This window comes from Eurytemora carolleeae, unplaced genomic scaffold, assembly GCF_000591075.1.
Source record: "Eurytemora carolleeae unplaced genomic scaffold, Eaff_2.0 scaffold774, whole genome shotgun sequence".
Classification (NCBI taxonomy): Eukaryota; Metazoa; Arthropoda; class Copepoda; order Calanoida; family Temoridae; genus Eurytemora; species Eurytemora carolleeae.
This window is the reverse complement of record NW_019396761.1, coordinates 139,617-164,883: the sequence shown is the minus strand read 5'-3', so window position 1 is coordinate 164,883 and position 25,267 is coordinate 139,617. Positions and strand designations below refer to the sequence as shown.

The window sequence follows — 25,267 nt, the reverse complement described above, 5'->3', positions numbered from 1 at the left end:
GCTATATCTCGCCTATAGAGTAAAGAGGTCTGTTACACGTCAACTAGATTCTGAGAGCTATATCTCGCCTATAGAGTAAAGAGGTCTATTACACGTCAACTAGATTCTGAGAGCTATATCTCTTGATAACAGAGTGAAATTCGACCATTAAAGGGACTGTAAGCGTAATTTTAAGTGACCCTCCATGTGAAGATAAGCAACCGGTAACCTTAAAAGTTTTGTCTGGCAAAGTATTAATTAGATGTCAAATGTTTAAAATTTAGAGTTTCTACTGACTATTTTCAAATGTATTTTTTCAACAAAAGTGACTTGCGCATCGCTATACTGCAGGAAAACATATAGGAATTATCAGATTTTAACACTTTTAAAAATTGAAAAAAACCACATTATCTTCCACAAAATTGAGCATATAAAGGTTTCAAGGGTACAGTTGTTTATTAGTTTATCAGGACACCCTGTATTAGGGGTAAAGAAAGGATAATTTAACCCATAGTTAATTGAGGGATCAGTATAGCAGACAAGAATGCTAGTTCAAGCCCTCAGGGTCCACCCATCCAGTAATTTTATCCGAGCAAACGTTTTTGCAATATTTTGCGAATTTTATAGATTACTGTTCACCATATGGTTCCAACTGCTGATCTTTTACAAAAATTACAGAATTACGATTCCATTTAAAATATGTTCAGATGGTACATTGTAACCCTTTCTAAAGTGATAACCAGAAAACTCTGAAATAGGTAGAGGACTATTAGAATCAAGTTTTAACTTTTAGTATTCCAATAAGCATTAGACGAGGGGAGGAAGGCCAACCACATCAATCTCTAGTCCGAACCACATTCTCCTTATTTTCTCGTCCGAACCACCTCGAAATCCTCGTCCTTTCAATAATATTTTTTTTAAGTGTCTGATCCTTCCAGATAAAACTATTTTTAAAGAATCGGGCCACGTTAGGGCATAAATGAAATATCAAATTTTTGTAAATCGAAAAAAAAAGTTTCAATTAAATTAAAGATTTCAAGCAAAATGTCTTAAAAATGTTCACCTTTTTTACGCGCATTTTCAGATATTCTTGGTGTAGAATGCCGCAAGTAATTCCAAGTTTATAGAACTTCAATCTTTTTTGTTAACTTTAGTGAAAACCATAGAATTTTTCCGGGTGATTCCATGGGGAAAATTATAGGCAGAAGTATGCCGAATATTTTGCTATTTTTTTCATATCGAAGGTTAGCCATTACGGAGGCAGAAGAGATTTAATTTTTACCTAAATAAAGTTTGACATCATTCTCATGGGTTTGAAGATTCCAACATGATATAATCATTGCAATAATTTAGTCCATCCATATTTTATGCCCTAACGTGGCCAGATTTCTAAAAAATAGTTTTATCTTCAAGAATTAGAAACTTTTTAACACAAAATAATCGAAGGACGAGATTTCCGAGGTGGTTCGGACGAGAAAATGAGGAGAATGTGGTTCGGACTAGAGATTGATGTGGTTGGCCTTCCTCCCCTCATGAGACACAGCAATTGTGCAGTGTAAACAGACTAAATTAGTGATTCAATAAGTGATTAGTAAAACTATTTGCTTTTTAACAAGGTCTAAAATGCTAGTATTGCTTAATGTCGTCTTCATATTCCATTGTTTTCTGGTGATCACTGTAGATTTACACGAGACTAAAGGTTTTCCAACCAAATTATCGAGTTTTTTTTATTAAATATTGGGTATTTTCTGACTAATACGTCAATCCGGGCATAACTTGTTTTAGGATCCGGTCGCAACCCTCTTGGGTTGGAAAAGTCGTAGATCTGTTTCCTTTTTAGGTCGGTTGTTGTTCCACCATCTAGATTTGAGACACAATATGTTCTTTTCTCTTTTTTCAGTTGATCGTTAGGGACATTTTCACAAAAAATAAATTATTATTCTATGTCTACTATTTTCAACGTCTTAATATTAAGGGTAGAATATCACGAATAGTGAGGGGTGAGGGGGGGAACAATGTTAGCGATCAGTTTTTCAAAATTTGTTTGAAAAAAATTTTCGTTCAGTAAAAAAATTACTATTGTTTTTTCAATTTTTTTTGAAAAATTCGTTCGTTCCGTAAAACAATAGTTTTGAACGAATTTAAATTGTTTGATTTTTTGTTTTTAAAAAACTATCGTTTTTTTCATTTTTTTAACGATCCAAATCGTTCTTCCATTATTTTTTATAGGACTGCACCATCATTCACGAAAAACTTAGTTATTTTAAATTCGTTCATTCACAAAAACGATGCCTATCTATCTCTAGTTACCCTACTCCAGTCTACCTCACACTTTCAACCCAATAACAGTTTGTTCGTTTTTTTTCTTAACAACACCCTTTTCCAGGAAAACTTTTGATTTTGTTCGTTCAAAACAACGATGCCCATCTCTACTCCTTGATTCTAGACTTCTTATGTACTCTTTCAACTCAACACATATGTACAGCACAAAAATCTTCACTCTACAGTACTTGTGTATTGTGATTTGTGTTTTCTCATCTGAACAATTGAATTATTTATTAACATAGTTGTTAAAAGTCAGATTTGGCTATTGGAAATTTTTCTAATTTTAAAGGCACGTTAAAAAAATCTGTGATGTTTTGCATTAAGTACAATGCAAACGAGTTTAAAAAAACCGTGTTAAGGTATTTAAGATTAATATTGACGTGAACTTCTAATGAATGTGTGCACATAAAATGCTTATTTTTGGGGGGATGGGGTGGGGGATTTCAAACTACTATTAGATACCCAACATACAAATTAAATAATTTCCCTTTTTTGCCAATATCAACCGCTTTTAGGCAGTTAATTAGACTCAGTTTCGCCTAAAGTTTCTCCTATATAAGCCAATCCACTCAACCTGAAATGTTTAAACCTCTTAAGGAACATTCCCCTGGTTCTATAAACGAGTTACCCAATCAAAATTTGATGCCATTCGGTCAAGGGGTTCATGAATTATGATTGGATATCCAAACAGACGGACAAAGAAACAAAAACAAATATTTCTCACAAAAACGCGAAGTTTGAAAGTGTAATATTCTGAAATAATGAGCATTATTTTTTAAATAATAATAAAAGGCTAGATTGGTCTTTGGGTTTCCAACGCAATAGATTAATTCACTTACGCGAAATTACGTGCAGTTACGCAAAATAATTTTCATTTAGTTTAATTTCCCAGGATTACACATGATTGGCAATCAACTTCAATTTCGCGAAATTACGGCGTAATTTCTACAAGGTAATTTCTTAAAATTTTGTAATAATTACGCGTAGTTAGCGTAACTTTTATTTCGAAAAATTACGCTGTAATTTCACGTAATTTCTACAAGGTAATTTTTCAAAATATAGTAATAATTGTGCGTAATTATCGAAACTTGAATTTTGCAAAATTTCGCCGTAATTTCGCGGTATTTAAAAAAAAAGAAGTAATTTCGCGAAATGTTGCAATAATTAGGCCTAATTAGCAAAACTTGCATTTGAAAGTATTTAAATTATCCAATCAGATTGGACAATGGACATGGGACATGGTTGTAGCACGCATATCCTTACACATATTTTACCGCTATATTCATTTCTGAGAATTAATATGTACTTTACAAATTACGTAATAGTTTCGTATTACGTAATTTCGCGTAATTACGCCTTCATTACGCGATACTAGACTTTCTTTCATATACCTAATTAACATGTAATTTCGCGTAATGCTCCCCCATAAGTGAAAGAAAGTGTTGCGCGTAATTATGCGTAACGTAACTCTAGCTGGTCTTAATTGGGATAAATATTTTTTCTTATATCAGATTGTAATTGAAACCTTTTTTCAATCGAAACCCAAAAATGCCCTGCGAGTGTTTCAATGAAGGTAAACAAATTTAATTTCTTAAAATACATTTTCTGCATTTTTACTTTCAGTCAGCTTCCATGCAGGGGCGTTTATATGTGAATACATTTCGATGCTGTTTAATAATCTTTAATTTTACAGATTTTATTTCAAGATCTGTGATTTTACAGACTTTATTGCAAATGTTATCATCATTTTTAACTCTGATTTTGTTAGCAGTTTTAAAATCTGTTTAACGACTTTATTCAAAATCTAGGTGATTTTAGAGGAAGTTTTACGATATGTGATTTTAGCGACTTTATATAAAATCTGTGATTTAAGAGTAAGTTTTGTGGATATGTGATTTTAGCGACTTTATATAAAATCTGTGATTTAAGAGTAAGTTTTATATATATGTGATTTTAGCAAGAACTTTGATGCTAAGAACATTTTCGTGGTTCTACCAAGTTCCCCAATCAAAATTTTAGGCAAATCAGTCAAGGGGTACATGAGTTATGATTTGACACACAAACAGACAGACAGATACACAGAGATTAATAAAGCTCATCATGTTATATTTATATATATATTTATGTATATACTTTGCTAGTCTGGGTGCTAGTTTGTTTGTATAAAAAAAAACTCTAAACGGCTGAACCAATCGGGCCCAAATTTTGTGTGGGACCTCACATAACCCCAGGGAAGGTTTCTGAATGATCAAAATTTAAAACATTTGCCTGCAAAAATTTAATTTTCATAAAATTTTAAAAATCAACAAAAAATCTTATAAAACCCGCGAACTTATTTTTTGGTTTGTTTTACAATTTTTACAATGAGCGCATATGTTCACAATTAAAATAGAGGATGGGCACAAATCGTCCTGAAAGCCTAGTTTATATAATATATATTATAAATGTTAGATATAGCTGAACTAACAGCTGGACAAATTTGCTGATTTTTTTTTATGAAACCCTTGATTTCTCTGGGGTAGCAAATTTTATTTTAAATTTCGAAATTATTTTTTCAATTATTTCTAAAATTTCAAGGGCAACCACGGGCACTTCAGCTAGTATATAATAAAGAGCTTTTCGCTCATTTATATGATAACTATAGCTGGGCTGAACCGCTGGACCAATTTAGCGTAAATCTTTCAAACAAAGCCCATGGGTAACCGAGGGGTGATATTTTGATTTTTTCTAAATTAGTTATTTTTCAAAGCGTTCCATTTTTTTCAGAGGCAACGTCAGCCATTTCAGCTAGTATATGCATATATAAACAAATATTTATTTGTACATTGTACATACCTTTTTGTTTAGAGACATCAATTGTGGCGAATGGTGTGATTGCTTGGTTTCTCCCAACTGCCGCATATCTTCTATCCCCAAGTGTTGCTACTGTAAGTGAGAATGTTCTTCTCCAGACTATAAACATAGGGCTGGGCACGTTATCACAAATGGGGCTGGGCTCGTTATCACAAATAGGGATGGGCACGTTATCACAAATTGGGCTGGGGATGTTATCACAAATTGGGCTGGGGATGTTATCAGTCACAAATAGGAATGGGCAGATTATCACAAATATGACTGGGCACGTTAAATAGTGATGTGCACGTTATCACAAATAGGGCTGGGGATGTTATCACAAATAGGGCTGGGCACGTTCTCATAAATAGGGCTGGGGATGTTAACAGTTAGATAAATTAAGGGATTGGGTCATACTCATCAAGTTGACGTTTGCTTTAAAGGAAAGACCTGCAAGGTAACGTAGTTGAACTAAAGACTGTTATAGTATTAAATAGAAAATTTTTAGGATTCTTATGTTACCAGTTTTAGACTTTTTATGGTGTATAAATTCTAGGTAAGAGCGTAAATTTTTGTAAAAGTTCACCAGAGGGGATGTCCGCAGAAGAAATTATCTTTAACAATTATTTAATAACCCGGAAGAAAAACGTAACAAAAGTTTGTCAATTAACCAATTTAAAAAAAAACAAACATATTTTTCTCAGTTGATATCAATGGTATAACAATCAATTATGTCTTTCTTATAATTCGTTACAGAAACAAATGACAGAATAAAATTACTTATTTTCGATGATGGGAGTTAATTTAATTTTAATCTAACAAATTAGTTTGAAGAAAAATTTTTGTTACGTTTTTCTTCCGGGTTATTAAATAATTGTTTAAGATCTTATCTTCTGCTGACCATATCCTCGGGTTAAATCTTACAAACTAATACACACTCTAACTCAGAATTTATCCACCGTTAAAACGTCTCATTGTTATTAAATGAATCTTTATTTTTTCTACATTACTGTAGTCTCTGTTCAACTACGTTACCAAGCCGGTCTCTCTCTTTAAACTGAGAACTGAACTAACTTTTTTATTTGCGTTCGTGAATGAACTAAGTTGTCATTTGTTATTAATCTCGATTTGTTAGTAATCTTTAATTGTTTATAATCTCAATTTGTTTATAATCTCGATTTGTTTATAATCTCGATTTGTTTATAATCTCGATTAGTTCATAATCTCTATTTGTTAGTCTATAGTATTTGGGACTTGAGTTCCCATTTGCTACAAAATGGACTACAGCATTAAGTACTGCTATTAGAATTCCTTTTAATGTGCCTAGAGTACACTTTGGCCGACTCAAGTACACTTTATTGCATACTCAAGCTCTTTCTTCTTCTCTGGTGTATACTCTTGCCTACTCCCGTGTACTCTTTCCTGCTACTGTTTACTTTGCCTGCTCTTGTGTACTTTGCCTGCTTTTGTGTACTTGCCTGCTCCAGTGTACTTTGCCTGTCTTGTGTACTTTGCCTGTCTTGTGTACTTTGCCTGTCTTGTGCACTTTGCCTGCTCTTTTGTACTTTGCCTGCTCTTGTGTACTTTGCCTGCTCTATATTGTAATTTGTCTGCTAATTGTGTACTTTGCCTGCTCTTGTGTTCTTTGCCTGCTCTTGTGTTCTTTGCCTGCTCCAGTGTACTCTATTTAATATTTAGAAAGATTGCGAGCGGGTTCTTTGCCAGTGTTTTGGGTAGCTTGATCCACAATCTTCTCATAGGAGTACAGTCTTACATGATCAGGTTAGGAGTCCAGTCTTACATTATCAGGTAGGAGTCCAGTCTTACATGATCAGTTAGGAGTCCAGTCTTACATGGTCAGGTAGGACTCATAGTCTTTCATGATCAGGTAGGAGTCCAGTCTTACATGATCAGTTAGGAGTCCAGTCTTACATGGTCAGGTAGGACTCATAGTCTTTCATGATCAGGTAGGAGTCCAGTCTTACATGATCAGGTTATTAAATTAACTTATGCTTTCATAAACAATTTCAAAGCTATTTTCAACTAAAATAAATATTTATTGTACAAGTCAATTCACAATTCAGAAAAGTATGGTTTCAGATATGGTTTTCGATTTACAATGATACCCATAAAAGCTTGGTCTTTGAAAAAAATGAATTAAATATCCGGTTTGGATATTTAACGTTTCCATTGTGAATCAAGCAGCCCCTCTCTTAATGGACAGTTAGTTTTGAAATTACAATGACAACTCCATTAAAAACACTAAAATGTTTTTAAAAAATGAAAATTTCTAGTTTCAGCCGCAAACAGATATGCAATATAGGTTAGAGTTAAGAGTGTTTAGAAATCCAAAAGATCTCCTATATAATCACTTTCAAATCTCAGATATCTAGTAATATTTTCAATCCAGAGATGGTTTCAAGGATGTCCGAGGATTGGAAAATTTAACACGAAAATAATTCTGAATTGAAGCCTTTATTTTCTTATCTTTTCAGGACTGTTGCACTTGGATTTTTCTTCTTTATTGTTATCCCTTTTATGAAGGTAATTTTTATACAAATTTGTACATTTGTAAAGTTGTATAGAGGACGTGAGGTCGATCTCTAATGAAACGCATAAAGTAACTTCCAGTATATATATTTCCTATAACTTTTAATAGAGTGTTCAGAAAATATGTTAATATCAAGATCACACCATTAGACTCAAAGTACCATGCCCCGTTTCCGTTCTATCTCATTCCGGTAAATCTTGTGGAGTTTGTTTTAGGCGGCCAGGTATCGTCTTCCACAGTTGCATATTTGTCTATTACAACAATTGAACATTTAATTTTGTACATTTAAACAATTAAAAATCATATATTGGAACATATATGAATAATTTTATATACTTACATTTGTTCATTAGAACTATTATATATTTGTACATGTGAAATATTTAACATGCGCACATTTGAACAAAATATATTTATGTACGTATAAACTATATTAGAACACTAAAGTACAGTTGCACAGTTTGATATTTTGACATTTTGACATATGTTTTATTTAAAAGTATACATTTTACAATTTGAATTGAACCCTTTTGTACACGGTACATTTGTGTACATTCTACGTGTGTACAAATTTTTATTTATGATAAGGGAATCATGAATACTATTTATATCTAACACTAGATGGAGTACCTGGCGTTGCCCGTGGAATTTTGAAGACACTGGAAAGAAAATTAAAATTTTTAAGAAAAAAATTCGAATTTTTTAAAGTTTTTGTTATTCCTAGTGTACCCATTGGTTTCCTCAAATATTTTCAGCCAATTTGGTCCAGCCGTTTTGCCAGCTATAGCTAACATATATGTGAGCGAACAGCTTTTTTATATAGATTAGAGGGAGTGTTGAAAGCCATCTTTTGAAATTTAGGGAGTGTTTCTTAGTACTGGGCTAATGACCATAGCTACAGATCCCAATATCATCTCAGCAAGATCTTTTCAAGGTATTTTTCTTTCCTACTTTAAGGGCTGGCCTCCATTTATAGAGTGGCATTCATTTATTCTTTCATATTTTTATTCAACAATTAAGCATGAGATATTACAAATAAGGAATCACAATTTACCATGCAGTTTAGACCCGCCTAACCAGGAGAGGTTGTTTTGAGTGGTTCGCCCTAAGTTAGTTAACGATACTGAATATAATTGGTTACACACAGTATATTATGTTTTTGGATAGGTAAGGAGTTGATTGGAAGGAAGGAGATTGTCAGGTGATCTGTGGCAGGGTGAGATCAGAGGGATTAATGTAGAGATAAATTGAAATTTTCATTAACATTTATATATTGACATTTATCTTTACTATACCTGCATTTTATTGCAGGTTTGAAATACATCAAATTACGCGATTATTTGCAACTTTTGTGTCCGGGTTAAGGAGCTTAGTCAACAACTAAACAATAAGTCAATGAGTCAACAAGTAAACTTAGTCACAAAGGCATACCTATTGTTTTACATTTCAAACTATAGACCCGAAACAAATGAATGTAATCAATCTCTCTCGACAGGATGTTATTCATGGAGACAACCCTGAGTCCCCACGCCAGGAGCCTCAGCAAGCATGCAACAAGAAACTCTCCCTGCCTTCTACAGGGTTGCATTATCTGTTCAAAACCATTCTAATTCAACACCTTCTGCCAGTTTCAAGACCCCTAAACTTGTCACTGCCAACTGGAGTGGCCAGTTCTATGATTTCCATCCTGCATGGATTCACCCTGAACACATGCGACGACTCTGTCAAGCTGGTACTCACCCTCAATGCCATCCCATTGGACAAGAAGGTACCCCTCAACAACATCACTGACTGGAACAGCTTCAAGATCAAGTTAATTGAAGAATTCAGGAGTAGGGACATCTTTGGCAGAGAGGTCAACCAGATTTTCGACCTCCTTCCTCATTATGAATCCATAAAAACTGGTTAAACTGGATTTCACCAAACAATACATGAAGTTTCGTAATAGGAGTGCAGCAAATGTATGACCTCGAGCATCGTTTGCGTTGAGCGAGATGGAGAAGAACTATTGGTCCAACCCCACTCTTTTTGACACAGGCCATGTACCCTGTGCACTGTCAAAGGGTTCCAGTCTGATCACTACCCCCTCAACTGAAGCTGCGGAGCTGCCAAACTGAGTTCTTCAGGCATACTCAAACTCATCTCCAAGAATCAAGTCTGCCCTAGCTCCACCCAAACCCATGACCCATGCCTACAAATCAAATTATTCTTCCACAATGGGACCTCCAAGGTGTGCCCATTGGGATACAACCATGATGGGTTCCCTGTCTACCGCTACGCCTGCATGCACAGCGGCTAGACCCCCACCTTCTCCGTCTCCAAGACAGGCTCAGACAGATCAATTCCATTGGCGGAGAACGTTTTATGTTCCCATGGGAGATTTCTCTCTAGGGATCCAGGACGACACTGGCTGTCAAATCCCAATCAGCCCTCCAAACCGTTATACCCTCCATGTACTCCTGAGGGACCTCCTCCAAGGTTAAAGATGCAGGAGAGGGTAAGATCATCCTCACTACTGAGATCAAGTTGAAGTTGCATAGGAGGATTCTAAAACTTTCATTATTAGAAGTGGACCTCAACAACGGCTCAGGGTTCTCCTTCTCAGTGGAGGTCATTCACAGGGAAATCGATCACGTACCACACCAGTCAGATCTCCATCCTGCCCCATCCCTTCCAACACCATCCTCTGGAAGGACCCCCTCACCTCCACCTCAATCAACACTGCTTTGTTAAGTCCTAAGTCATTCAAGATCCCCCTACTGACCTTCAACTTGTTGATCCGACATCAACTTTTACAGGAAATTACCAAATAATGAAGAATTAGAACAAATTTATTTAGTCCTAATGTCATAGATCTTGGACTACCTTTTGAAGATAATAAAAAGCTTAATTGCCCCCCCCTCCTCCACGCATAAATAATTCTCGAAACTTCAAACCATTAATATTTAAAAATTACATACATTCACATTATATTGTTTACTGTAGCTATTATTTAGTCTATAACTTTGATTTTGTTCCTAAAATAAGCGGTAAAAAATCTGTCTTCGCATGTTTTGATTTACTGGAAAATTGGAAATGTTACGCACGTGTTAATTGTTGATATCGATCAGAATTCTGTTTGAATCAATAAATCGTCTTTATTAATGCAAGTATACTTCTGCTTAATGTATTTTTAAGGAAAACCAACCTGATGTGATTCTAATTATAGTTACATCAATTAGTATTTAGGATAATTCAAGTAAAGTCATTCCGACCAAAAAACATCAAATTTTAAACGGTATACAATGAAGGGCTTTTCCATGCTGGTTTTATTGGCATAAAATGTAAAGATATTGAAAATTTACAAAATGGCATTTCTAACAGTGTACCAGTGCTGAAACGTCTGCTTTCTATTCCACGGTTTTATGGGTTTCACTGTATGATATTTTTCATGCTACTGATCTAATCTGTAAATTAAAATTAAAAGATAAAAATATTTTAGATGATTGGGATCCATTTGAGATGTTGCAGGTAAAGATCCTAAAACTTTTAAGTAAAATTCAAAGACTCACTCTCCCCCTCTCCCAACTGAATTTTGATCTTAGAAATGGGTTGTGTAAAAATCACTTTGGTTTTAAGAAATTCGAAACAGTTTTGTTGTTCTCAATAGCTCTTAATTAAGAGGAGTTAATCAATTACATAAGATTTCAATCTTACTTGTAATTTACTTTAGCTTGACGTAATCGCTGGTACATTTTATTCTCAGAGGTTGGACTTAATGATATTGAGAAAGAGTTAAGCAATGAACAGATAGAAATAGAATAAATTCTGTATTGTTTTCGTGAGTGCAAGAGAGAAAAAGTTTAACTAGCAATTTACCTATAGTTCAACTTATTATCGTTTTTCAATAAATCTGGCCTTAGATGTTTTTGTATTTTGGTCACTGACTGTATTTTATTGTAAAACAATTTATTAAAATATTTCATAGAGATATTCAAATTCGAAAAATCAATCATAACTGAGATTAGGAATTCAGTCAAAACAATTTCCTTTCACTTTTTTAAAAATCACATTTAATTTGAAGTTAATTCTTAGATTATTAAACTAAAAATATTTTTTTATGTCATTGATTTGGTTATGAAAATACTATAGTCAAGCGCTTGTAAAACAATTTGAATTCTTTGTGAAAATATACTTTGCCAAAAACATACATTTAGAAGATTAAATTTTAGATTGGTAAAACTTTTCAGATTTCTGAAGATTTTTAATGAAAGTGGCGAAACACAATTAAAAGAACAGTAGCGGAACTGAAGTATGACCCATAAACTGGAATGGGAAGACGACATTTAAATAAACTGTTTAGATTATGTTATAAAGCCAGTTAATCAATAGCTTATATATCAACTTATTAAGTGGAATGAGTCCCCGTAAACTGCACCATTTCTGTGTTAAATGTAAATTTAACAAAAATCATAACTTCAGTCAAATTTTCGTGTTCCTTTTTTCAAGTAGTGTTCCTTTTTTCAAGTAGTGTTCCTTTTTTCAAGTAGTGTTCCTTTTTTCAAGTAGTTTCCTTTTTTAAAGTATCATGTTTGACTTTTACTTATAATTAAGTGTTAACAAAAGTCCTTTTATTCCCCCACAGTTTTACGTTGAGCCAAACAAAATCATTACTTGAGTTTAACAGACGTCTTTCTATGTTTATATTCCTAAGTTTTAGATCATAAATTGAGTCCAACTGTCGTCTTTCTATTATTTAGTTAATGGGTCTTACTAGGCATAAAATACGGCCATTTTTTTGCTTAAATTTTATCTGATGTGTTCTTGATTACAGGAAGGTGGCGTTGTGCATCTTCTTCAGTTCCTTGTTCAGCACTTTCATGATATTTTCAGGAAATGAATCAATCAATCACATTTTTCATTCAGATGTATGAAAAATCATTTTAAGGTTGACACAAATTATAATGTGTTCTTCATTTTAATTTCTGTTTATGAAAGGGATTAAAGACCTTTAACATTTCTGTTGATTTTTCCTTTTTCCTGTTGTCCTCAACTTGGGGATTCATTTTTATTTTTAGACAAATAAAAGAAAAGCATTTAAGAAAACATTCTAATCGATAATTTAGAGATGAATTTTTAAAATGAATTCTAAAACTTTCTGATTTTTATTCGAATTGATTGATTTTTTCCTTATACAGTATGGAGAACATGGTGTTCAATTAGTTAACTAGCTGACATCTTTTACACAAGAAATATGTTAATTTATTTAATAAAATTGCTTTTTAGATCTGATTTATTTGTTGTAAAAATATTCAAAATATATATAGTTAAATTATACAACAGATTTATCTAAACATCCTTAAATGATATTTTATCAAAACTGAAGATTCATGATAAGAGAAGAGTTTTTTGCATATATCGTGCATATCTTTTTTCATTGCACTATATCCTGGGAATCCTGGTTTAAGTTTATTTATTGGAGGACTAAACGAGATTATATTGGAACAGGAGTCTATTTAGGACGTATAGTAATTTGTCCCATTTTCATACAATTTCTTTCCGCGTCTTTATTGTCATTGGGCTAAACGAGATTATATTGGAACAGGAGTCTATATTTAGGACGTATAGTAATCCGTCCCATTTTCATACAATTTCTTTCCGCGTCTTTATTATCATTGGGCTAAATCGAAGACTATTGGCCAATTTCTTAGATGTTCTACCATAGGTAAAACCATAGTTACACTATGGTAATGCTTTACCAGAGCAGTGTAGATAGATAGATACAACCTATAGTTGTACCTATGGTAACATGAATAAGAAATTGGCCATATAGGAAGGACTTATATCGATTACAGAGAAAAAGAAAGTGCTACAAATTCAAAAAGGACTGAGTTACAGACCTAGAAGAGAGAGGGAAGGCACATTTCACCCGTTTTCGTCCGAACCACAAATAACGTCATCAACGTGCACACCTTTTTTTTCGTCCCGGCGTTGCTTCTGTGCGTTAAACTGTATTTTTTTATGACTTCAAACAGTTTTTTTTCAAAATTGACGTCATTTGTGGTCCACCCCACCATTTTCCCCCACCTAGAATGGTCTGCAGGTAGAAATAGCTTGATCTCGACAAATAGGAAATATGAGTTGTCGGCACGATCCATAAAATTAAGCAGATGCTAATTTTTGACAACGTATAGAGAAAACCAGGACTTAAAGTAGTATAATTAGGGACTATTGAGACAAATAAAGGACTTTACTCTCAAAATTGGAATGTGACTACTTTAGGGCCTTAAAATTTCTTCTTCTAAGCAAAGTATACCTCATATTACATAATTTCAATTTTCGCTGATTTTAGAATCTTTCAATGTTATAATTTGTTGTCGGGGGGGGGGGTTTCTCTTTCATTTTTAAACCCGTTTCCTCTTTTTTTTAACTGTTTCCGCTTTTTTAATGAAAACTTTAACATCATAATTTGTTATGTGTTAATCAGTTTCCTCCTTCAAATCCGCAAGTTAAGCAGAAAAAAGACGACTTTTGATTTTTGAGGTTGCGTGACTTTGTTGATATTTACTTTCACATTTATTCAATTAAAAATATGTTGGACTCAATATTCAAATTCCCTTTCTAAAAATATATTACTCGATTTTGGGTTCTTTAACTTTATTTAAAATGAGTCAAATTATTTAAGTTGGTCGAAAAAGGCAACAAAGGTTTTCTTAAAAATACTGTACAAAGGACCACTGATATGAATAAAAAGATAATTGAATTATTAAAATAATTTTGTTATTAAGACTGACATAATTGCCTAAGTTTAATTTAAACATGAAAAATAAGTATTTTTTTAATATAAAAGATTAAATTTATACGAATGGCCCTACTAAAAACTCTAAAAATCACGAAACCTCGGTGCCTTGCAGACGGTGTCCGGTTGAAACCAGATTTAGCCGGTTTACACAGACCCCCATACAGCTCGGGCAGAAAATGCGCGGTTAAACGTATTTGCAATTTTGTGCACTTATCTCTCTACCTAGGGTGCTAGTGATGAACGAACAAATAAGTCGTGTTAAGAAAAATGTGTTACAATGTTATTACATGTGGGTCGATTCAGCTTCCTCAGCTCGGATCGCGAACAGTAATCGATGTATAAAGCACACAGAAAAACTGCTTCATTTGTCATAATCAACTAAATATATCTATGTTATTCATCATGTAATTGACGAAATTCATACCATGATGACGCAATTGAGAATTGCGCAGAATATAAAGCAAGATTTTTGGAGATTTTTGAATTATTATTTTTGGTCAGCCCCCCCCCTTATCAATGTTAGGTATTTTAGTCCGGCACCGTTGATTGTTCACGCCGCGGCGCTCGGCCTCATAGCCTATCCTAGCTTTAGCGCTCTGTTCCCAACCACGCACCGCTCGACCTCAAAATTGTCTCAACCCAACCCGACTGTAAAATAACTCAAACTAAATGATAATTATTTTATTATAAGTTGTAATCTTGGATATTTGGCTCCGTCCTAAAGACCCCCTTGTTGGCCATCTCCCTCATATAAATTTTGGGTCCGTGCTAGTATACGTTTTTTGACCCCCCCCCCCCCTCAACTTCTAACAAATTTTGTACATGACCACCTATTTTAAGTTATTTTGTATTATTTTAGGGTCAAGACAATTTCTGGGCCGAGCGCTGCGGCGGCTAGGACAGGATAGGGTGCCGAGCGCCGCGACTAGGATAGACTAGGGGACGAGCGCTGCGGCCATATGACCAATTTTATCCATGTGTTGCAAATGAGATCCACGTACAAAATCGATAGAAGGGGGGAGGGGCCAAAAATCTTATACTAGGAAATTACCCAATTTTGTAACTGTCCTTAATTTCAACCATTTTTAACATTTTAGTGTTAGGTTAAGACAATTTTTCTTCCTAGAACATGGTAGAGGTCCGAGTGCTATGACAGAACAGGCTAGGTGGGCCTGGCGCTACGGTTAGGAACGTTATTAAGAAATAATCACTTTAAAAGCAATGTCAATTGTCTGGCCAAAATCTAAAATTGTTCCAGAAATATTTAACTTGTGATGATTAATTTTTCAGAAAATATGAGTGTAGTAACGCCAGGGCTAGCACCCACCTCCGGGATGGCCAATGACACTGTTAACAAGCTTTTGGACTTTTCTCAGAAATTGGATATAGGTTTATTGGTGAGAAGTTTTTATTTACATTTTTGATACACGGTGACAAATTATTTTCAAGTAGGATAATGTTAATACATTCTAGGATAATTTTGTTACTTTTATGTATTCCAGAATAATGTTGTTTCTGCTATGTATTCTAGGATAATGTTGTTATTACTGCCAAGTATTTTAGGATCATATTGTTACTGCTATGTATTTTAGGATAATGTTGTTACTGCTATGTATTCAAGTACAGGAGAAGAGCAGAAGACTGCTCAAGAGGTTTTGACGACACTTAAAGAACACCCTGATAGTTGGACAAAGGTTAGTTATCAATGAGATCTACAAGTCAGGGGCGTATTCAGGAATTTGTCCAGGGGGGGCTTATTTTTTTCCCTGGGAGGCACCTGAGTTCCCCTGGGAAACCATGGATTTCACTGTTTCAGGGGGAGCTGAGCCCTTNACACGCCTCGGCTGCACTTGACTTCGTTGATTTCCGTTTCTTTGTCATCAATTGTAATTAATGGTTGGGTGTTGTATTGAGCTTGGTTATTATTACATTGTCAGTGTAAAGCGTATGTAAAGTAGGCTTAACTACAAATTTTTGCACTATCATCTCCAATTATTGGATTTACATCTGGAACGCAAAAAAAAAGATAAAAAGTAGGTAAATGAATTTTAAAATCTCGTAATTATTTGTTTTGCAGAGGTGTATATAGTATATATAATATATATTTATACATAGGTAAATTTTAAACAACTGTAAATAACGATTCTGTAGCCCTTGTGTGAAGTAAGATAATCAATCCCTAAAAGGGACTGAAAGCGCAATTTAAAATGTCATGCTAAGATGGAAATGAAAGACTAACAACGGTACCTTAAAAGCTTTGTTTGTTCAGTATGAATTAGAAATCAATGCTGTTTCTTTTATCTGTTTTTTTTTCATTTGCTGTGTCTCGGCGCACAGATTAAGATTTAAGGGCGTGAATCAGGTTTTGTCATTTTTTATTACACTCACAGTCCCTTTAAATATAGTTTATTTGACAGGTTGACACAATCCTGGAGTTCTCCAGCAATCAGCAGACCAAATACTATGCCCTTCAAATTCTGGAGTCAGTCATCAAAACAAGATGGAAGGTAATTGGCAGTTGAGTTTTTTTTAAATCTTATTTTTTCAACGGGCAACAGTGGGTTTTATTGGTTTTTTTTGTAGAGTTCATCGATGTAAAAGTGAAAAAAGGGAAAAAATTAGAAAATTCAAAAAAAAAAAACTATAAAACCACAAAAGCCAACTTAAAGGTGGAGTATACAAGTTGGTTTTATTTAGATTTTTTTGGTTGGGATTTTTTGGCTGGTTTTTTTTTCATGCCAACCCTGATTGAATCACAGTAAAACAATCAGCCAAAATTTTGAACGGATATAAGTTTAAGAAATAAAAAATAGTTTCCTCTTATTCTTAAATTTTTATTTTACTTCCTTGGAATTTGTTTGAAACGAAACATAGACAAGGAAATAACATTCTCGTTGTTCTTCATTCAAAGACTAAAGCAAGTTGATCAATGGGTTACTTATTGACCATATTGATATATATTGATATATAGATATTCAAGGGGCACAATTTCTGAAATGCTGAGATCAGATATTAAGTTGACAATTCTTTGATATTAGCAATAACTGAAATATTAATGTTAAAAAATTAATGAAAATAAAATAAAATGAAACACAAAATAAATAGATTCGAGAATAACATTTTAAAACTTTTTTCTACAAATTGTTAACTTTAATTACTGTACTGTACTGTACTGTACTGTATCTTGATTATTCTTAATTATTATGCAGTTCTCATAATTGATTCATGACCAAGCTGATGAAAGTGCGGTATTAATTTTAGAACAATGAAGTGAGATTCATTTGATAATATGAAGTTGTAATCGCCTTTTGTCTGTCTGTTTGTTTATTTGATCATAACTAAGGAACCCCTGGACCGATTTTCCCTAAATGAGAAAGGAATTCGGCAGACCCACGGGAATGTTCTTAGCTTGGGATTCTAGCTTTGAGATTCTAAACTGAGTGGGTCGACTTTAATAGCAAAAACTTACTTTCCCAGTAAATCGTTCAAGTGCGGGTAAACGGCGGGAGTAACTTTGAGTAACCTGGGCAGCGCTGGGTTCCCAAGCTAGTTAGTAATATATCCTAATTGTTATTTTTTTCAAAACATTTTATATTTATAAAAATATATCCTTTTGTTCTTATGTTTGTGAAAACGAGCGAAGACTGTTTACAAATTTTCAGATCTTTTTGATCTCATCAGAAAACCTTTTTCTTTCGAATTTACAAATATGTAAAAACAACAGCTTGGTGACAATACTTTTCATAGGTATTAAACAAATTTTCAATCACAAGGGAAGAAATAGAATTTAACTCATTCCTGTTAATTTCGTTGAGATCTTTTTTGATCACAACTTGTTATTCAACGCTAAAAAGTCGACAAAATAAATTTCATTTTTTTAGCTACTTAATCTTAAATTTAAACTGGATTTGTGTCCAGGAGAGAACATATTTACAGAAACTAAACATTATACTTGTCCTTATCTTGAAACGAGAGTGGCCACATAACTGGGAATCCTTTATCCCAGATATTATAGGTTAGTGAAATATAAATATTGTTTTCAAGGGGTATTTATTTTCTTTAGTTTATTGTCCTCCCAGTATGTTAATTGGACTGGAAGCATAATTTCAATCGACTCTCCATGCTAAAATGGTAATGCCCGATTTATAACGGTACCATTAAATTTTGCTGATCAAGTATGAACTAGATATTCATTATTTTGTTAATTCTCCCCTGAGGTTCAAGTGTAAAAGGAACTTACACATTTCTTGCTTATAGGAAGCAATGGATAAATTAGCAGAACTGAACACTATTCCGAGAGTTACATCCTTATTTTTGATCAGATAAAGGTTTTAAGGGAACCATCGTTAATCGGCTATGCCATCTTTGCATGGATGGTCACATAAAATTACGCTGTAAGTTCTTTAAGTTAACACTCGTTTAAAGCATGACTTTTAATTGGATTTTTTTACGAATCTAATATGCTAGATTTAAGGAGTGGTGGTTAATAGCTTAAATTTCTTCTTACTGATACTCAAACCCCCAAACACATTATTTCACATTCTAAGTAAAACCCTCCTTTTTTTGAAGAAAGATTATTTTCTTGATTTTTGTTTGATATTATTCTTGAATCCTTTCAGCCGACATGACACTTAGAGTGCATCAATATGAATTCAAATTATCAGTCAGAAATGCACAACAGGATTTTAAAAATGATTTTGCAACAACTTGCATAATTTGATATAATCTGGCTGATGCAATCCACGTAAAGTACGACAACTTTTTTCAAAATTATTCTTGTAACGATTTGAACTTTATTCGATCGAGTAATGGCATTTTAAATCTGTTTTTAGTTAGGTATATTTTGTCATAAAACTGATGCACACTTTTTTTCACAAGAAGATGTATACGGGGCCGCCTGTGTTGTTGAATAAATTGATTTCTGTGGTAGATATAATAAAGAATGTACCTATACCGGAGACCCGGTCTATTTGATAGTAATTAGCAAGGGTGTGCTAATAAAGCCACTGGGCTATAGTGGAGCGATTCGGCCGGGGGGTCGGAAGAATCTTATTAAAATCCATAAAAGAAAACTGATTTTTCTTACTTCAGAGCACAATCGTAAGACAACATTTCATTCTTGATTTAAGTTGTCATCTCAAATTTGCTGTTTGGGTGTAGGACTTCCCCCAACAGTCCTGATTTATTTAATTAATGATTAACTAATGAAATTTTGAATATTTGATGAGGAAATTGATGAATTGATCAGCGAATTTACATTTACATTATTTGATTTATTGATTTTATAGGAGCTAGTAAGACTAATGAATCCCTGTGTCAGAACAACATGAACATCCTTAAACTCCTCTCAGAGGAGGTCTTCGACTTCTCCAGTGGACAAATGACACAGACAAAGGTATTGTGTCACTGTTAAAATGACCTAAACGGATTACAGATCCAGATCCGATATAGGGTATTTTCTCAAGGGCAACTTCCCAAAGGTTTGGTTAGGTCTTCTTAGGCGCCGCAGGCTGAAATGGGGGGATTACTGCAGCGGCTAGAACAGGCTAGTGTGCCAGGTGCTGCGGCTAGAACAGTCAAGTGTGCCAGGTGCTGCGGCTAGAACAGTCTAGTGTGCCAGGTGCTGCGGCTAGGACAGATTTGGGAAGATGCCGCTTTGTTAATTGAACAGTTGTTAAGTTGTCACTTGGAAAATTACCCTTGGGAAGTTGACGCTTGGGAAAAAGCCTTTGGTAAATTATCTAACATCCCAGATCCATTGGATTTGCCACATTTTAGCTCTATTGATCTGAATTCTTAAAGTATCAACCAATCATAAAAGAAAAATATTTAAAATAGCAACAAAACCTTATTGACGACGAAAAATAAATCTAAAATAAACAATTGGAAATCTGTTTTTGGAACAAGAAATATTCATGACTTGGATCTGGGTCAATTTTTACTAAAAATATCCAGGGTTGGATCAAAATGAAACGGAATACAACCACTAAGCTAAATTCTAAAACCATATGATTGTTAATTAAGAAAATGTTTAATCTGAAATGAACTAAACGTTTTGAATAGAAATTTCTTCCAGTGGAGATTTATGTTGTCTCAACAACTCGTGAACAGTCTCTTATGCTAACTATTTTTAAGGCTAAGCACTTGAAGGACTCTATGTGTTCCCAGTTTAGTGATGTGTTCACCCTCTGCCAGTTTGTAATGGATAACAGTAATAACGCAGCATTGGTGAGTACTGATTATATATAGTAGAAAACGTCTAATATTGTGTTGTACAGTGTACAGCCACACCACTCTGTGCCGTACACTGTACAGTATACAATACACTGTTAAAATTACTACACTGTACAATGTAAAAGATGTTAAAGAAAGAGGAGTATGTTTTCTTATGAGAAATCCCTCTTGAAAAAAATCTTCAGTTTTTTTTGTAATGTTTTAATGGTTTGGAATGTTATTCAAATATAGGTTTGAAAAGCACTAAAGTGATTCAGACATGTAAGAATATTCACCTGAAATAACGTCAACATTCCCTGTAACTTAAACGTAAACATAACACAGATAGATAATAATATGATAATCTTATTAGGAAAAAAATGTAATAATTGCGGCCTTCGTTAAAGAATACATCAAGATTATTTCATCTCGTTTAAGAATACCATTATTACATTTTATCCTCATAAGATTATTATTATATCATATTTGTGAGGTTCCATGGGCACATACCCAAGAAATTATATTAAAAAATAATTCTGGTGAAAACCGACTATTTCAAGTTGGAAGAGTTCACATTATGAAAGGTTGCAAATAAGTTTTATGCTCTTGTTCTGACTAACACTGTTTTTTATTTTTCTAATGTTAAAATGTAAAAAAAAAAAAACATTTTAGAAGTAAAAATTGGTTCTTAATTTGAAAGTAATGCACGTGGTGTGATTGTTTCCTTAGTTTAGTTTGTTTGTTTACCAATGATTTTGCTCGTTTTTTAAGTTGATACTACATTTAGATACAGCATGTTAAATGTGCCCTGAGTTTTTTAGATGGAGAGAAGGTATAGTAGTGGGTTGTCTTAATCTACTGAACAATATTGTGTCTTCATTTATAGAAGAAATCATTTTCTGGATATTAGATCCTAAATCTTCCAAAAAAAGGAGATAAAAGCAGGTTATCTAGTAAGAATCAGTTCGACCTAAACTGACAAAGATCTTTGTCTTTTATTCATGAAGCAAGATTTACTGGTTTGTTTTCATTGCTGTGGGGTGCTAAGACTCCATAAAAAGTGTAACACCAATATTTCTATGATAAGTTTTTATACTTCTTTTTGGTTTTGATTGTGGTTTCACTTCATCATCTCGAACTATGCGAGATATGGTGACTCAGACTGAAAAGCTCTGACCATACTATTTACAAGTATGCAGAGATTTGCAAAATCTCACCAAACTTGGTTTGAAATGAAGATGAACTAAAAAAAATTTATAAAGTAGGCAGTCGGGCAGTATGCTTTAAGACTCGGCAGTTTGATGAAAGTGTCTAATGTAAGGCTAAAGGCATCGTCCATATTTTTGGAAATGGTCAGAAAATGTTAATTTTCACTCTTCTGTCAGGACTAGGGTTGAGATTCAAATTGATATTTCTGAATTAAGGTATATCAATACTTCAAAAAACGAAAAAGGTAAGTGAGCATGAAAAGGTAAGTGAGCATGTTTTACTGAAGTAAAAAAAGGTAAGTTTGCATGTTTTAATATAAAAGAAAAAGGTAAGTGAGCATGTTGTTTTTAAGTTAAAAAAGGTAAGTTTGCATGTATTAATGTAAAAGAAAAAGGTGAGTTTGCCCTGTGCATGTTGTCAGTACAAAATAATTAAGTTAATATCAATAATGATCTATGCTGAAAAGATCAATATAAGGAGCGTGTAAGAATGAATATTCTTTAACTAGTGTAAGAATTTCCATTCTTTAATGCTTGGAGCGTGAAGAATATACATTCTTTCACGCTCTGACCGTGTAATAATTTCCATTCTTACGCGGTCTGAGCGTTAAAGAATGAAAATTCTACACCTACAGTGTAAGAATAAGTATTCTTAAACGCAAGGAAGCGAACAATATTAAAATTGTTCCTCCTGAACCGTGTAATAATGGGAATTCTTACACGATAGGTTTACAACTATGGAACCGAACAGATATGATATAATAAGGCTTAGTCCATTAAAAGTTGTATTAGGAATTATCTTGAATAACTGGTTGGGATTTTTATTTAATGGGATCGGAGGGCCGGGGGGGGGGGGGGTGGAACAAGAAAATAGGATAAAAGTATATCTCATTTAAATGCAAATAATAATATTCAATATTTAGGTGGGTGCAACTTTGGACACTCTTCTCAAATTCTTGAACTGGATTCCTCTTGGATATATCTTCGAGACAAAGCTTATACAGACACTCATCGTCAAGGAACTTAACAAAAATACTTTTATCAAATTATCAAAGATTGTCTTGAATTTTAAGTTTTTACTAGCCGACTTCAGGGCATTTTTTCAATGATTGTGACTTTTTTAAAGAAAAATGATTGTAAATGTTTGACGTTTATTGGATCAAACAGACCACTGAAAAGATAGACAAGCAAAATTTATTTAGAATAGTTAAAGATTTTCTGCGTCTGTCTTTACACTTTTTGGAATGCATTATCCAGTCCAAAAAAAGAGTTTTTTGTTTGTTTTCCAGTTTTTGAGTGTTCCAATGTTTCGGAATATTACGATGAAGTGTTTGACGGAAATTGCAAGCGTTACAGTTACACACTACGACGAGAAATTTGTTGGTGAGTTGACCTAAAGGATAGTGCACTAGTGCAGGGTGTTCCAATAATCATGGGAATTTACAGAAGACAAAAAGATTGTTCTGAACCATTGATAAACGTCTAAGAGTAAACGAAAAAAAATTTTACTTTTTGTTCATAATCGAGTGTAAACTCTCTGCAAATATCCTGTAAAATGTCGGAGATATTGATTAATGGTGATTTATTTTTAATAAACTAAATGGACACATTTCTATGAATCTTCTTAATGTCAATTCCAGAACAAAAATTTAAAATTGTGTAACCACATATTGAAAATAATTTAAGACAATGTTTTTTATCAACGATTGTGTCAACAGAAATACAACTTCTAATTGTGTTTGCGAGAAATGGGTGGAAGATCGAAGACGACGTTAAAGTCGTCATCTATTTCTCATTTAATTTGTGACATCCTGTATAAACGTATTTGTGTTACTTCGGTCAAAATTATCATGCTTAATAAGATTTTAAAAATGATTTACGAAACGTTGCATAAGTTGATTTAAATTTTCATAAACAGAGCTTTTAACAATTTACAATTTAAACATGTGTGAATAATGAATTTTGCAAATATTGTTATCAAAAATTGATAGCGCGCAAACATGTATTTCTGATCTTGAAATAAAATCATATTTTAATATTTTTATATCAGAAATATCTTTATTCACTGGGCATATTCCCTGCACCCCCCCCCCCCTCCCCTCCACCCACAGACACAAGCATATGGAAGGCAAGGGGAGAAAAGCGACATGAAATTTCATTTGAAACAAGTTCCTCTAAACACAAAATCGGGGACTAAATTCTAATAGTCATCTGCATCGAACCCAAATATTTGAGACTTCCGGGGGCCGTCTGAGAAATCATTTAAATCCGGAGCTATTGTTTAAAATCCCTTTAAATATCCTATTTAGGGTACCAGCTTGAATTCTATAGAAGTGGGAGTGCCAGTAAGTCTCCCTTCTCATTATTTGCAATAAATTCCTTCCGATCAAATAGAACCAAAAAGTTATGAAGGTCAAATACACTTTGTTTTGCTTTATCACGTTTTTACAGAACATTCCGGAACCATTAGGCTAGGGATCATGGCTTTATAGATTAGAGATTTATGGAATAGAAGATTCAAAATAAATTGGCAATTCATCTAACATACAACTGATAAATTCATTGTCTCATTATTGATTCAATTTAATACGAGAATTGATTGAATGATTAATTGATTGAAATATTGATTTATTGATTGATAAACTACCGTATGATTCACTGTTTATTTCAGCGTTGTTTAATGAGGCAATGGTACAGCTGGAAACAATGTTACCTGTAGAAACAAATGTCAAGGTATACCTCATGTCTGCCAAATTAAATATTTAATCATGAATATGAAAGTCGTCTTAGAAAGTTTAATTTCCAACCACTTAGCTATGCTAAGCGAACAATTTCTAAACCCACCAGAGCCTTAAGTATGTACAGGATAACGTATTAAAATCTGGTACAGGAAAAATTAAATTGTATGCAAATGTAATAAATCTTTTACAAGTTCATTATTTAGAAGTCTATAGCACTTTTTTTTCAAGAGTTAGAGGATTAAATTGTCTTCTTAAATTTTTTTATTTGATTAATACCTCTTTAAAAATTTGAACTACAGTGATAAACAGAAACAACGAAATAGAAAGATGGCATTAGCAATACTTCAGTGTATTAGATGTTGTTACAAAGCAAATAATTCACTAGACACTTACTAAATCACTAATTAAGTGAAATGGGTCTGGTTACACTGCACAATTGCTGTGTCTCGTACTCATTGGACTTTTTAAAATTATTACTTGATTCTAAAGTCATCTTCCTACTCCAGACTGTTCCCCTTAAGATTGTATTCAATGTTTCAAGGTTTGAGCTAGCGGTCAATTGAAACCGGTTTTGGCGTATTTTAGACGCGGCTTAAATTCATTAAATTCGGGCTCTGATTAATTTTGGTTAAAAGCA

General features: G+C 33.5%; 2 protein-coding genes and 1 long non-coding RNA gene across 3 annotated transcripts in view; all 3 read left to right on the top strand.

Annotated features, from left to right (window-relative positions):
* The first annotated feature begins 3,620 nt into the window (after positions 1–3,620).
* Positions 3,621–12,958, top strand: LOC111708335 (uncharacterized). Its single transcript, XM_023481668.1, has 8 exons — positions 3,621–3,877; positions 5,152–5,231; positions 6,839–6,918; positions 7,632–7,680; positions 8,549–8,621; positions 11,169–11,197; positions 12,501–12,559; positions 12,865–12,958. The coding sequence occupies exons 1-8, from the start codon at positions 3,853–3,855 to the stop codon at positions 12,887–12,889; spliced, it is 420 nt and encodes a 139-aa protein (XP_023337436.1). The 5' UTR covers positions 3,621–3,852; the 3' UTR covers positions 12,890–12,958.
* A 1,621-nt stretch (positions 12,959–14,579) lies between these two features.
* On the top strand, positions 14,580–15,757 carry LOC111708330 (uncharacterized). Its single transcript, XR_002766641.1, has 2 exons — positions 14,580–14,964; positions 15,512–15,757. It is a non-coding gene; the product is annotated as an uncharacterized LOC111708330 (long non-coding RNA).
* A 1-nt stretch (position 15,758) lies between these two features.
* LOC111708328 (exportin-1) overlaps positions 15,759–25,267 on the top strand; it is a 28,776-nt gene continuing 19,267 nt past the window's right edge. Inside the window, exons 1-10 of the mRNA XM_023481662.1 lie at positions 15,759–15,865; positions 16,061–16,162; positions 16,886–16,982; positions 17,138–17,150; positions 18,350–18,483; positions 19,757–19,863; positions 20,604–20,696; positions 22,813–22,908; positions 23,179–23,272; positions 24,561–24,622. Of these exons, the coding sequence (XP_023337430.1) occupies positions 15,764–15,865; positions 16,061–16,162; positions 16,886–16,982; positions 17,138–17,150; positions 18,350–18,483; positions 19,757–19,863; positions 20,604–20,696; positions 22,813–22,908; positions 23,179–23,272; positions 24,561–24,622 (900 nt within the window). The 5' untranslated portion in view covers positions 15,759–15,763. The remainder of the gene's footprint in view (positions 15,866–16,060; positions 16,163–16,885; positions 16,983–17,137; positions 17,151–18,349; positions 18,484–19,756; positions 19,864–20,603; positions 20,697–22,812; positions 22,909–23,178; positions 23,273–24,560; positions 24,623–25,267) is intronic.

What these genes read in the sequence shown, in the direction of transcription:
- LOC111708335 (XM_023481668.1), top strand. Translation starts at nt 3,853, where the DNA reads ATGCCCTGCGAGTGTTTCAATGAAG. An exon ending in CTGCGAGTGTTTCAATGAAG is followed by an intron (nt 3,878 to 5,151) that starts GTAAACAAATTT and finishes CTTTTTGTTTAG; the next exon opens with AGACATCAATTGTGGCGAAT. An exon ending in CACTTTCATGATATTTTCAG is followed by an intron (nt 12,560 to 12,864) that starts GAAATGAATCAA and finishes TTCCTTATACAG; the next exon opens with TATGGAGAACATGGTGTTCA.